Genomic DNA, 12,376 nt, shown 5'->3' with positions numbered 1-12,376 from the left:
TGATCAAATACCACTAAAAGAAAGCTCTGTTTGTGGGAAAAAAAAGGACGTCAAATTCGTTTAGGTAAAGCGTCGCACGACCGCGCAATTGTCCGTTAAAGTCAAACAGTGCCGAATCGCAAAATAGGCCCTGGTCAGGAAGGGGGGTAAAATCTTCTGGGGGTTAAGTGGTTAAAGGCAGATTTTTCAGAAACATGTATAGGTTAATTGTTGCATCTTTTCTAAAAAGCTGCTTTTTTTTTTGTGATGTGCTAGTGATCTTTGCTCATGGATAATACAGGGGAAGTCACAGATGTGGATCATGGACACCCAATATAACAAGGACTTACATCGCCATTGTGGGTGAAATGTCCATTCACATACTATAGTTATCTTGAAGAATTCAGAGGAAGAAAGGGGCATGTACTTAGCTATTTTCAGGTCTCTGCAGTCACATGATCTCCCCCCTGCAGGGGAAAAGAGAGAGAGCGCTTGACAACGGCTGGTAATGCCACCCATGGGCTCATAGGGCCCATTTGTTGTTGGCGCTCCCTCCTATCCCCCGCAGCCGCTGCTGTCTGGCACAGGTGGCTGATCACATGACTGGACTGAAGCAGCCTGAAAATAGAAAAGTACAGTATATACATCTTTAACAATTGCCGTGATAATGTGCCCAAACCCCTATTATTGTGTACGACAAAATACTAGATGGGGCTTTCTATGGGCAACTGGAGAGAGGATGATCACAATTATCGCACCATATAATTAATTAAAATTGCTCTCTTTATTGAACAGACATATATATATATATATATATATATATATATATATATATATATATATATATATATATATATATATATATATATATATATAAAAAGACAAAAAACAAGATATACTATAACTACATAGAAAGACTAGATAAAAGAAAAACGCATATGTAGAAATATATTCCCATGGGGAATGCTGATACAGTGTATCTCATTAGATGTTACGGTCTCTAGATAGCACGGTCTAGGGTCCCCAGCAATCCGACGTGTTTCGCAACAGAGCTTCCTCAGGGTCAGAGAGACCAAGGCAGACCAATAATTCCAGCTGCGATAGAGACCTTGGCAGACACATGCGTTGAGGGGCAGATCAGTGCAGGCAGATAAATGCAATAGAATAACTGCAAATATGTAGATTTTGGGGGAGAATTCACAGTCAGTATCCTCTCAAAATGATCACTGGAACCCCAAGATTACAGGCAACAGATACGTTCCTCGTCTAATATTACATCAACGTAAATAGGGTCTCTGTTAGAAACACTGTATATATATATATATATATATATATATATATATATATGAGGCAGATGCTTCACAGAGTACACTTTATATATCCATATGTATTGGCCATATCATAGACCTTGCCATCAAAGCGAGGGACTCCTTACATCCATCTTTGTCTTTCTTCCACAGGTTAGTTAGTAAAGGTGTTGGTGGAGGAAGTATTTTTAAGATTAGTCCAGAATTCCACTTTAAAGCGGAACTAAACCCTCTCCTTTCTAGCCACGGAAGCTACCATTAAGGCTCCATTCACACCTAAGTGTATCGTTTTCAGGCGTTTTATTGGGCATTTTTCAGGCGTTTTTTGCAGGTGTTTGGAGGCAGGCATTGACATCTAACAAAAATGCTTGTAATCTGCCAAAAAAGAAGCTCATGTACTTTTTTGAGCTTCAGGCATTTTGCTTCAGGCGACAAAACGCTCATATGTGAACAGGAGCAATTGAAATGAATGGGATTTTGCTTGTTGGGTGTTTTGAGACTTCAGAAATGAGTGTTTTACTAGTTGAGAAATGCTCAGGTGTGAACAGGGACTTAAGCTTCTGTTTGATCTGCAAATGCCATTGTGCTGCCCATGTGATCAGTTATGACACCAGTCATTTGATGGTTTGACAGTTTGGTTGAGAGCACAAGAATATGTGACAGTTAGTAATGCCGGAATGTAAGTGTTTTTTCAAACTGTTAAATTGAGGGTTTTGTTCCACTTAATGGGAATCTTTTAAATGCTTCAAAATACATAACTGGATGACAGAAAACTCTTCACGTGGCTGTTGAAATCCTTTCAATGAAATGATTGTGTGCTATATTTGAACTTTCAGGAGAATTTTGGGCGACAAGAACAGAACTTTGAGATGCATTATACAGAAGTAATGGATTCAATTGCAGCTAAGCATGAAGAAGAGTTACAGGTTCTAGAAGATGAAAAGAAACGGAAGTTGGAGTCGTTATTTGAGCAGTTAGTCGAATGTGGACAAAGTCTTGACACCTCAAAAGATTTAATGGAGACTATACAGAAAATATATAAAGAGAATGACAAGGTGGAATTTGTGAAGGTAAGAGCATTAACACTATATAAACACATTTCCATGAGCTTTTACTAAAGACATTATACAAAGACAGAACAGAGAGTGTGAGTGAATGCTACAATGATCAATAGTTTAACCACTTGCCTATTGGACACTTTCACCCCCTTCCTGCCCAGGCCATATTTCAGCTTTCAGCACTGTCGCACTTTAAATGACAATTGCACGGTCATGCAACACTGTACCCATATGGAATTTGTATCATTTTTTTTTCTTTTGGTGGTATTAAATCACCACTAGGTTTGTTTTTTTTTTTGTTTTTGTTTTTTTTTGCTAAACAGACAAAAAAAATACAAATTTTTGGAAAAAAAGAAAACATTTTCATAGTTTGTTATACAATTTTGCAAACAGAAAATCTTTCTCCTTCACTGACGTGCGCTAATGAGGCTGCACTGATAGGTGGCACTGATGGGCTCTGATAGGTGGCACTAAATGGCACTAGTAGGCAGCACGGATAGGTGACACTGATGAGGAGGCACTGATTGGCAGCACTGGTGGGCACTGTTGGAAATGCACTGATAATTAGGACACTGATAATCAGTGCCCTGATTACCAGTGCAGATGTCCCTTTAACACAAGCCGGTTATCAGCTTTTCTTCTCTCTTCTCACTGTCAACGTGAGGAAAGATAAGCTGATAAGCAGCTTGTGTTTTTACATCTGTGATCAGCTGTCATTGGACACAGCTGATCACATGGTAATAGGCAAATGTGATTGGCCCTTTACCCTGATCTATGATCAGCAATCATAGAGCGTGCCACCTGCACACCCCCTGCATCAATGGACACTCGATAAAAGAAAAGGAATTGGCAGCTGTCAGGGATACAGCCGTACTGGCATTTCTGCCAGTACAAGTCATGGACGCTCCTGGCTCAATCGACACAGCCCTCTGCTGGCCCATCAGGGAAATGACCGTAGGAGAACTGGCAACATTGCCAGAAATAGCAATGGTCGTTCCAGCCTCAATTGACACTGCCCTCTGCTGGCCTATAAAAGGTGGCCATAGGAGCAGACTCATTGCTGGATTATCTCTCAGCTTCCTGTGATCTTGTGCTTCCTGTTTCCTGTTTGGACTTCCTGTTGTGACCCGGCTTGTTTCTGAACCATCTGATCTCCTCCTGATGTTTGACCCTCGGCTTGCCTCTTGGACTTTGCTCTTGCTACTACCTGCCTGTTTTCCCAGTGTATGACCCCGGCTTGCCTAAGGACTCTGTTTCTGCCTGCTCACCTGTGTATGACCCCGGCTCGTCCCTGTTCTGCTACTTACCTTGCTCTTGGACTGATCACCGGTGTTTGACCCTCGGCCTGGCTTTTACTACTCTTCTCGTTGCCTGCCTTACCCAGAGTTCCTGAAATCATCTGGTGTTCACCACAGGCGACCTGTGCTACTTGGGACGCTTCACCTCCTGTACCACTTCCAGGGGTGACTCGCACTGAGCTGCAAGGGAAGCCCTCTCTGCACTTCGGCCTCCATCCAGATTGTGACAGTATAATCCAGCCATGTCTGAGGCCGACAGAGGTGCTTCCCCGCTCGAGTCGCTATGTCAACAAGTCGCCACCCTGACCCAAGCAGTCCAGAGGCTTCAAGATGGCTACTTCCAGTTAGAAGGACATCTGCAGCATTTAACAACTTCTCCTTCTCCTGCTGATCCCAGCCAGCTCTCTGCCAGCTCCGCTTCTGCCTCCTCACAACAAGAGCACCCCAGTTCTCCACATTTTTCAATGGCACCTCCACCAGAGCCACGGGTGCCAACACCTGAACGTTTTCGCGGAGAACGAAAGAAATTCAGGTCCTTTAAAAATGCCTGCCTTCTGTACTTGGCCCTCCAGCCTAGGACCTTTTCCTCCGAAACTGTGAAAGTGGGGTTCATAATCTCCCTACTATCTGAGGAACCCCAAACTTGGGCCCATAACCTTCTGGAACAAAAGAGTCCCACTCTGAATTCGGTGAACTCCTTCTTTGAGGCTATGGCTCAGCTTTATGAGGACCCCCAGCGTGCCGCTACTGCCGAATCAGCCTTGCATGCTTTACAACAGGGAAAACGACCAGCAGAGGACTATACTCTTGACTTTCGCAGGTGGGCCGCAGATACTGATTGGAATGAGGCGGCTTTCAAATATCAATACCGCCATGGACTGTCCGAAATCCTCAAGGATGAACTGGCTCGTGTCGATACCCCTGCTTCTCTCGAGGGTCTTATTCAACTAGCCATTCAATTGGACAGACGTCTGAGAGAACGACGTTCTGAACGTTACCAAGGCTCCCGACCCACCTGGGTATTGCCTAAGGTTCCATCAGCTACTGCACCTCCTACTGGGTCACCTGCTACCTTGAGCACTGATGGGGAACCCATGCAGATCGGCTTGATTCGCTCCTCCTTGACTCCTGAGGAAAGACAACGCCGCCGACAGGCCAACCTCTGTCTCTACTGCGGGGGGACCGGCCATTTCCTGCGCAAATGCCCTGTAAGACCCAGTAAGTCTTACCTACGAAGCTCTCTGAACTGTCAAGTCTCTGAGCCTTCCTCCTCTCACCTTGTTCTCCCTGTCTCCCTACAGGTGGCAGAAGGGAAGGTTCGGCTCCTGGCGATCATTGATTCCGGGGCGTGCAGCTGTTTCATGGACTATGCTTTGGCTAAGAAACTGGGTATCTCTTTGCAGCCGAGGAAACAAAGACTTGAGGTCCACTTAGCCGATGGCTCCTACGATTGTCCCATTGAATTACTCCCTGGAGCTGAGATCCCGTTTGGGAGGATATTCCCTTTATCCGAGAACGAACTTGAAGTCCTCAGAGTCTACATCAATGAGAACTTGGAGAAGGGGTTCATCCGTCCCTCCTCTTCTCCTGCTGGGGCTGGCATATTTTTTGTGGAGAAAAAAGATGGCTCTTTAAGACCCTGTGTGGACTACCGAGAACTCAACAAGATTACCGTTAAGAACCGGTACCCTCTTCCCCTTATTCCTGAACTTGTTCAGCGCTTCCGGTGTGCCCGAATTTTCACAAAACTTGATCTCCGAGGAGCCTATAAGTTAGTCCGTATCCGAGAAGGGGATGAGTGGAAGACAGCGTTCAGAACTCGATTTGGCCACTTCGAGTACTTGGTCATGCCTTTTGGGCTGTGCAACGCTCCAGCGACTTTTCAACATCTCGTGAACGACATCTTCCGAGAATTCCTGGACAACTTTCTGATAGTTTATCTAGATGACATCCTCATCTTTTCTGCCACCCTTGAGCTCCATCGGGCTCATGTTAAAAGAGTGCTTGCCACCCTGAGGAAGTATGGACTCTATGTAAAGGCAGAAAAGTGCGACTTTGAGAAGGATTCCATTCAGTTTTTAGGACTGATTATCTCCACCAATGGAATCTCCATGGATCCTCAGAAAGTAAAATCTATTTTAGATTGGCCAGCCCCTTCCGACAAAAAAGGTGTCCAACGGTTTGTAGGCTTTGCAAATTTTTACAGAAGGTTCGTGAAAGGTTTCTCCACGATCATTTCACCCATCACCCAGCTGACCCGCCAGCAGGTTCGCTTCCGCTGGTCACTGGAGGCCCAATCAGCATTTGACGAACTAAAAAGACTATTTATCTCGGCACCTATCCTTCAGCACCCGGATCCGGCTCTGCCCTATATATTAGAAGTTGACGCTTCAGAAATTGCTACTGGGGCAATCCTGTCCCAACGCCAAGGCCCGAAGGCGCTTCTTCACCCCGTGGCCTTTTCCTCCCGGAAAATGACTCCTCCAGAGAGGAACTACGATGTAGGTGATCGTGAACTTTTGGCTATAAAATGTGCCTTAGAGGAGTGGAGATATCTGCTGGAAGGGGCCGCCCATCCCATCATGATTTTCACTGACCACAGGAACTTAGAATACCTAAGAACAGCTAAACGTCTAAGACCTCGACAAGCCCGGTGGGCTCTGTTCTTTTCAAGGTTCAACATCCACATCACCTACAGGCCCGGGTCTAAGAATGGAAAAGCAGATGCTCTTTCTCGGATGTTTCCTGACAACCCAGAGATTGTTGAACCCAATACCATTCTCTCTGCTCAAAATTTTTTTTTGCTTATCCAGCCTGACCTGAAGACTGCGATTAAGAAGGCCTCTGCTCAGAGTACAGAACCAGTAACTCCCCCCTTAAGCAGACGAGATGGATTCTTGTGGCATCAAGACAAAATTTTTGTTCCCCCTCAAGTAAGACTTCAGGTCTTAAAAAGCTTTCATGACCACAAGCTTGCCGGTCACTTCGGGGGACGGAAGACCCTCGAACTGGTCCAACGCCTCTTCTGGTGGCCCAGCCTAAATCAGGACTGCAAGGCTTATGTTGGTTCCTGTGTCACTTGCCAATGTAGCAAGGGGTCCAAAACCAAGTCTTGGGGCCTGCTGAGACCTCTACCCATTCCTGAACAACCCTGGAAGAAGCTCTCTATGGACTTCATCGTGGATCTCCCACCCTCAGAAGGGTTCACCACTATTCTGGTGGTAGTTGACCGTCTTTCAAAGATGGCCCACTTTTTACCCATGATCGGTACACCCTCTGCTCTAGATACTGCCAACGTGTTCATTAGAGAGATACTTGGGTTACACGGACTTCCCGACAATATCGTATCAGACAGAGGTGTACAATTCACCTCTAGATTCTGGAGGGAGCTATGTAAATCCTTATCCATTGAAATAAGTCTGTCATCGGCTTACCATCCACAGAGTAATGGGCAAACCGAAAGAACAAACCAAACTTTGGAGCAATATCTACGATGTTTTTGCACAGGTTCTCAGGATAATTGGGTTTCTCTCCTTCCTTGCGCAGAATTTGCGTACAACAATTCTCTTCACTCAGCAACCAATCAAACCCCATTCTGGACAAATTACTGGTTCCATCCCTCTTTCTTGCCTAACGTCATTCCTGAAACATCAGTCCCTGCAGTCCAGGATCGAGTAAGTTCCATACCTCTCTACTTAAACCAGTTGTACAGAGCCCATTCTCTGGAAGAGAGGAGCTACCTCCACCGCCGGTTTCAGTGGAAGGTGAAACTGAGTTTGAGGTCGAATCCATCTTGGATTGCAGGAAAAGGGGTAGACAGACTCAGTACTTAATTAAGTGGAAGGGGTATCCCCCTGAAGATAATTCATGGGAACCCATGAGCAATATCCATGCCCCAAGGCTTATCCGAGAATTCCATAGAAGGTTTCCTGAAAGTCGGGCCCGTCTGGGCATCCGGAGGCTGCCCCTTGGGGGGGGGGGGGGGCACTGTCAGGGATACAGCCGTACTGGCATTTCTGCCAGTACAAGTCATGGACGCTCCTGGCTTAATCGACACAGCCCTCTGCTGGCCCGTCAGGGAAATGACCGTAGGAGAACTGGCAACATTGCCAGAAATAGCAATGGTCGTTCCAGCCTCAATTGACACTGCCCTCTGCTGGCCTATAAAAGGTGGCCATAGGAGCAGACTCATTGCTGGATTATCTCTCAGCTTCCTGTGATCTTGTGCTTCCTGTTTCCTGTTTGGACTTCCTGTTGTGACCCGGCTTGTTTCTGAACCATCTGATCTCCTCCTGATGTTTGACCCTCGGCTTGTCTCTTGGACTTTGCTCTTGCTACTACCTGCCTGTTTTCCCAGTGTATGACCCCGGCTTGCCTAAGGACTCTGTTTCTGCCTGCTCACCTGTGTATGACCCCGGCTCATCCCTGCTCTGCTACTTACCTTGCTCTTGGACTGATCACCGGTGTTTGACCCTCGGCCTGGCTTTTACTATTCTTCTCGTTGCCTACCTTACCCAGAGTTCCTGAAATCATCTGGTGTTCACCACAGGCGACCTGTGCTACTTGAGACGCTTCATATCCTGTACCACTTCCAGGGGTGACTCGCACTGAGCTGCAAGGGAAGCCCTCTCTGCACTTCGGCCTCCATCCAGATTGTGACAGCAGCACTCCAGGTTGAGTCAAAATCCAGATTTATTGACTGGACATCCAAATATGACAATCGTGACAAGGTAGACGCGTTTCACACACTGACTGTGTGCTTAATCATTACCTGGTAATGATTTTTTTCCTGGAGGCTGCCATTTTGCTGAAGCCCAGAGCCCCAGCAGTAAATCAGGACAGGTAAGTGTCCTAATATTAAAAGTCAGCAGCTACAGTATGTGTAGCTGCTGACTTTTAATTTTTGGAGGGGAGGGGAGGGGGTGAGGCTGCAACACCGTTTTTAAGTTCTTGGCTCAGTCAAAGATCAGTCCAGTGGATGTTGTTTTTGTGGTTTTATTGTAATTGGGATGGGGGAAGGGATGACTGGGATACTCCAACTGTTAACTATTCACAATGCTGAGGACTCTAAACTTGAGAATGCGGCAAAGCTCCTGCTTCATCTTGCCACTTGAATGAAGAGGAGGTATATCCATTACATTTCTCTTCAGGACACTCCCCTAGTACCCCCTTTCTCTCTGGGCTAGCTAACACCCGTCCACTGACTCTACACTCCAGGGGTGGTCCCCTTCCTGGGCAGACCCCTGGGCAAGTTCCTCTGTACTCATGGACACTGTTTTTCCAGATTCTGCTGTGCCCCAACTCCTGTAGTAAGCTTCTCCTGGACCTCTGGGTTCAGTCTCACACCCCTGGTACACCAGGCCGACAGCCTGTGACCACTACCAACTGCTGCAGAAAAGGAGGCAGCCGCCATCCTCCTTCTGGGACCTGGCTTCCCGCCCAAAGACCTCTACCTCATGTGCCCACGGCTTTTTATACCCTGTCCTATAATGCACCATTATTTGTGTCAACCCCTGGGACAGTACTAAAAGCCTGTGTGTCACTGGTCAGGTTTCCTCCAGCCTCCAATGTGCCTCCCCATTGGATCAGCTGGGGACACTCCCGAGACCAGATGAATCACACACTGGGCACACTGAGTAGACCTAACTATCAATCATGCTCCCTGATAAGCAGAGTGCACATATGTTTTACCTGCTGCTCTTCTGGTAAGCAGAGAGAGACAAAAACTACACTCACTTACCGAGCACCTGACTAGGAGCTACATCAGTTTAGAGTTACACTGTTCATAAGCACCCCAAAGAGATTGCTCTTTATTGTCCAGAATCTAAAAACCACAGCTTCTATTAGGAAGACAAATTCTCTCTTTGACTTGTCATCAGGCCCTCACAGAGGACATCCTGCCTCAAAAATTATTGATTGGACAACTCATCTCAAAATCTTACACTCTCAAAGATAACAACTATAGCACTCTTACATGCCAACTCCACAGATTGGTGGGTGTTTCCTCTGCATTTCGACATCAAGCCTTTTTTTCCAGATTTGGAAGACTGATGCCTAGTCTTCAGTACATACCTTCTCCACGTTCTACCAGGTGGACATCCAAGCTTTTGCAGATGTAGAGTTTAGTTGCAAGATTCTTACAGCAGCTCTTTGAGTTAGGTCTGTTGACCCTTGTTATTTTTGGGCCTTTTGGCACAGTTCTGTTGACCTTGTTGATGCCCACCCTTCTTATTTAATGCTTGGGGATACCCAGCCGGCTTCCTGTATTGTAGAATTTAGATAAAAGGAATTTCGACTTACAGTACAGGACATAGGCAAGCCTCCCTTCTGTTTCCAACTTACTCTGCATTGCTTACTAAAAAATGGATCCTTCATACATAGGGTAGGATTATAGGGGTATGTCCAAGGGAGGTAAGTCCAGAAAAGCTTTGCCAGTGTGCAATCACCTCAAGGTGCCTGTCTATAATCAGGGTCTATGAATATCCAATCCCATGATCTGTACTTTAGTCTAAGATATGGAATTTCCAGATAAGCCAAAATTCCTGTTTTTCCTTTAAAACTCCTGCTTCCTCCTGCCAGTTTAATTTGATCTGTGCCACCCTACTGGTAAGTGAAACTGCTCATCATGATAAAGAACCAATGGAGGTACTCATGGAAAAGAGCCCACATGGATATTCATAATGAAAAGCCAACAGGGATACTCATGATAAAAAGCCAACAGGGATTCTCTGGAGCCAGATCAATCTAGACTCATGCAAGACAAGTCAAGATTTGCATATTATTTTGTATACATACTGTAGTTCTCTCTTACTGGGGTTTTTTGACATATGGTTTTCACTGAAGGTAACTACCTCTGTCTATGCATTTTTATATCATATGTTCAACAGTCACTGAATAATTTATTTGACTTATATTTCTTTGTAATATCAATTCACTTTTGGGATATGCCTTTGATTATTGTTTAGTATGTAATCCTTGTTATTTTCTCTTCCTTTCCTACAGACTGCACTTGACACAACCAACAGGTAATGATATTTTTAGATTTACAACATAAAATACATAGTATTTATGGAATGATTAATTCAAATGTAGAAGTAATAGGTAACAGTAGGAGAGAAAAGAAGAGATTCAGGAGCTCATAGAGGACAATACATGGAGGCAGGAATACACAGTAAGAAACAATTGCATGAAAAATAGACCACGGGCCTGTAGGCAGGGGTAACTATGTTTCTCCTTTAAAATAGAATCTCCTTTAAAATCCTTCCAGGAAGGAAAATCAGTTAATTTCCTCCAGGCAGGGTCATATATATGCTTGGGGTGGAGTCTAAAATGAGGAGAAGCTGACTGATGGAGAAAGCATTGCCAGGGTTCTATGTTCTATGCAACCCCTGAGATGGGCACCCCTGCTGCTGGGCATACAAAGTTACACTGCCACAACAAATAGAACTGTTGATTAAGAAATGAACAGGATAATAATTTTAATTGGACTTGAAAAAAGGACTGTTGTAATAAAATTGAGATGGACTGAGTCTATAGCTGCTTCATGTGTCTGAAGTGGATCCTTAGTACCCTTGGTGCTCTGAAGTCGGATGGTGCCCTGTTAAATTTAAGCTAGACTGTACATCTCATAAGGTACCAACATGGAGAAGAGGGATCCCAGTGTACCTAACTATGCGCCCACCTGATCAGGCTAAGTTAAGGTGGTGGATAAGGAAGTGAGAGCCTTTCTTGGATCCATGTTAAAAAGTTGAGTCCTGGTGCAAGAGGTGTACCCCAGAGTGGCGATGTTGGCAAGGGTGACCAGGAGCATGGTGTGTGCACAAGGCACGCCTTATCTTAGGCACAACATATGTGCACATGTGAATGTGGAGAGGAGTACTTGGAGGGCTGTGAATTGTGAGTATGGCAACCCATTAAGCCTGATTAAGCCCTGCTATAGGAGGTCCCTGATGGAATACATGGTGGTGACTCAGTCTCACATTTGGGACCCGCCTGCAGGTCATTAAATTGGAAGTTCAGTCCACATCTAACTAAGGCTAAACTTACTCCCACCCCCATTTTAAGACTATTCTACCTACGCTGTGAAAGAGAAAATGCCTAAACCTACCTATTCTGAAGCCACTTCGGTCCAGTCACATGATTAGGCCCCAGCGTCCATTTCTGTGTAAAGGAGGGAGACAACTGATAATGAATGCCCCATAGTAAGTCTATGTGTGACATCACTGAACAGGCATTTTCAGTCATTGACAGTGATCTCTCCTCTTCACTGAAGCCGCCACTGGAGAGATCATGTGCCCTGAATGGCGTTCCCTCAGCATAGGTAAGTATAGACATTTTCTTTACAGTGTAATTGGAATAGGTTTAGAATTGGGGTGGGAGTAGTTTTAGGCTTAGTAGGATTTCAACTGAACTTCCACTTTAAGTAATGGATGTGCATAGATTATTTTTGGAGAATAAGGATATAATTTAGTGTCAATTTAATTACAGCCAAAAATAGGCATTGAACAGCTCTCCGTTTGTGTACTGTGCAATGACCATTTTAGCTAATCTGTTTTCCATGTTAATACTGTAAATAATATCAACTCTTATTATTCACAGACTCCACAAATACTTCAGCACTGACATCAATTTAAATATTTCTACGAATGCGGAATTTGAAAACAATAACCTCGATTTTTCTGAAGTGGGAAAGCTTTTAGATTCTATTAATACACTTCCAGGTAATGTATGTCTG

At 45.0% G+C, this 12,376-nt stretch overlaps 1 protein-coding gene across 1 annotated transcript in view; it reads left to right on the top strand.

Annotated features, from left to right (window-relative positions):
* FSD2 (fibronectin type III and SPRY domain containing 2) overlaps positions 1 to 12,376 on the top strand; it is a 79,322-nt gene that overhangs the window by 23,618 nt on the left and 43,328 nt on the right. The window contains exons 4-6 of the mRNA XM_082254030.1: positions 2,123 to 2,356; positions 10,645 to 10,667; positions 12,241 to 12,362. Of these exons, the coding sequence (XP_082110156.1) occupies positions 2,123 to 2,356; positions 10,645 to 10,667; positions 12,241 to 12,362 (379 nt within the window). The remainder of the gene's footprint in view (positions 1 to 2,122; positions 2,357 to 10,644; positions 10,668 to 12,240; positions 12,363 to 12,376) is intronic.

Source organism: Pelophylax lessonae (assembly GCF_965119305.1).
Source record: "Pelophylax lessonae genome assembly, chromosome: 4".
Taxonomy (NCBI): Eukaryota; Metazoa; Chordata; class Amphibia; order Anura; family Ranidae; genus Pelophylax; species Pelophylax lessonae.
Note: the sequence above shows the minus strand (reverse complement) of the source record. Positions and strands in the feature narration are given on the sequence as shown.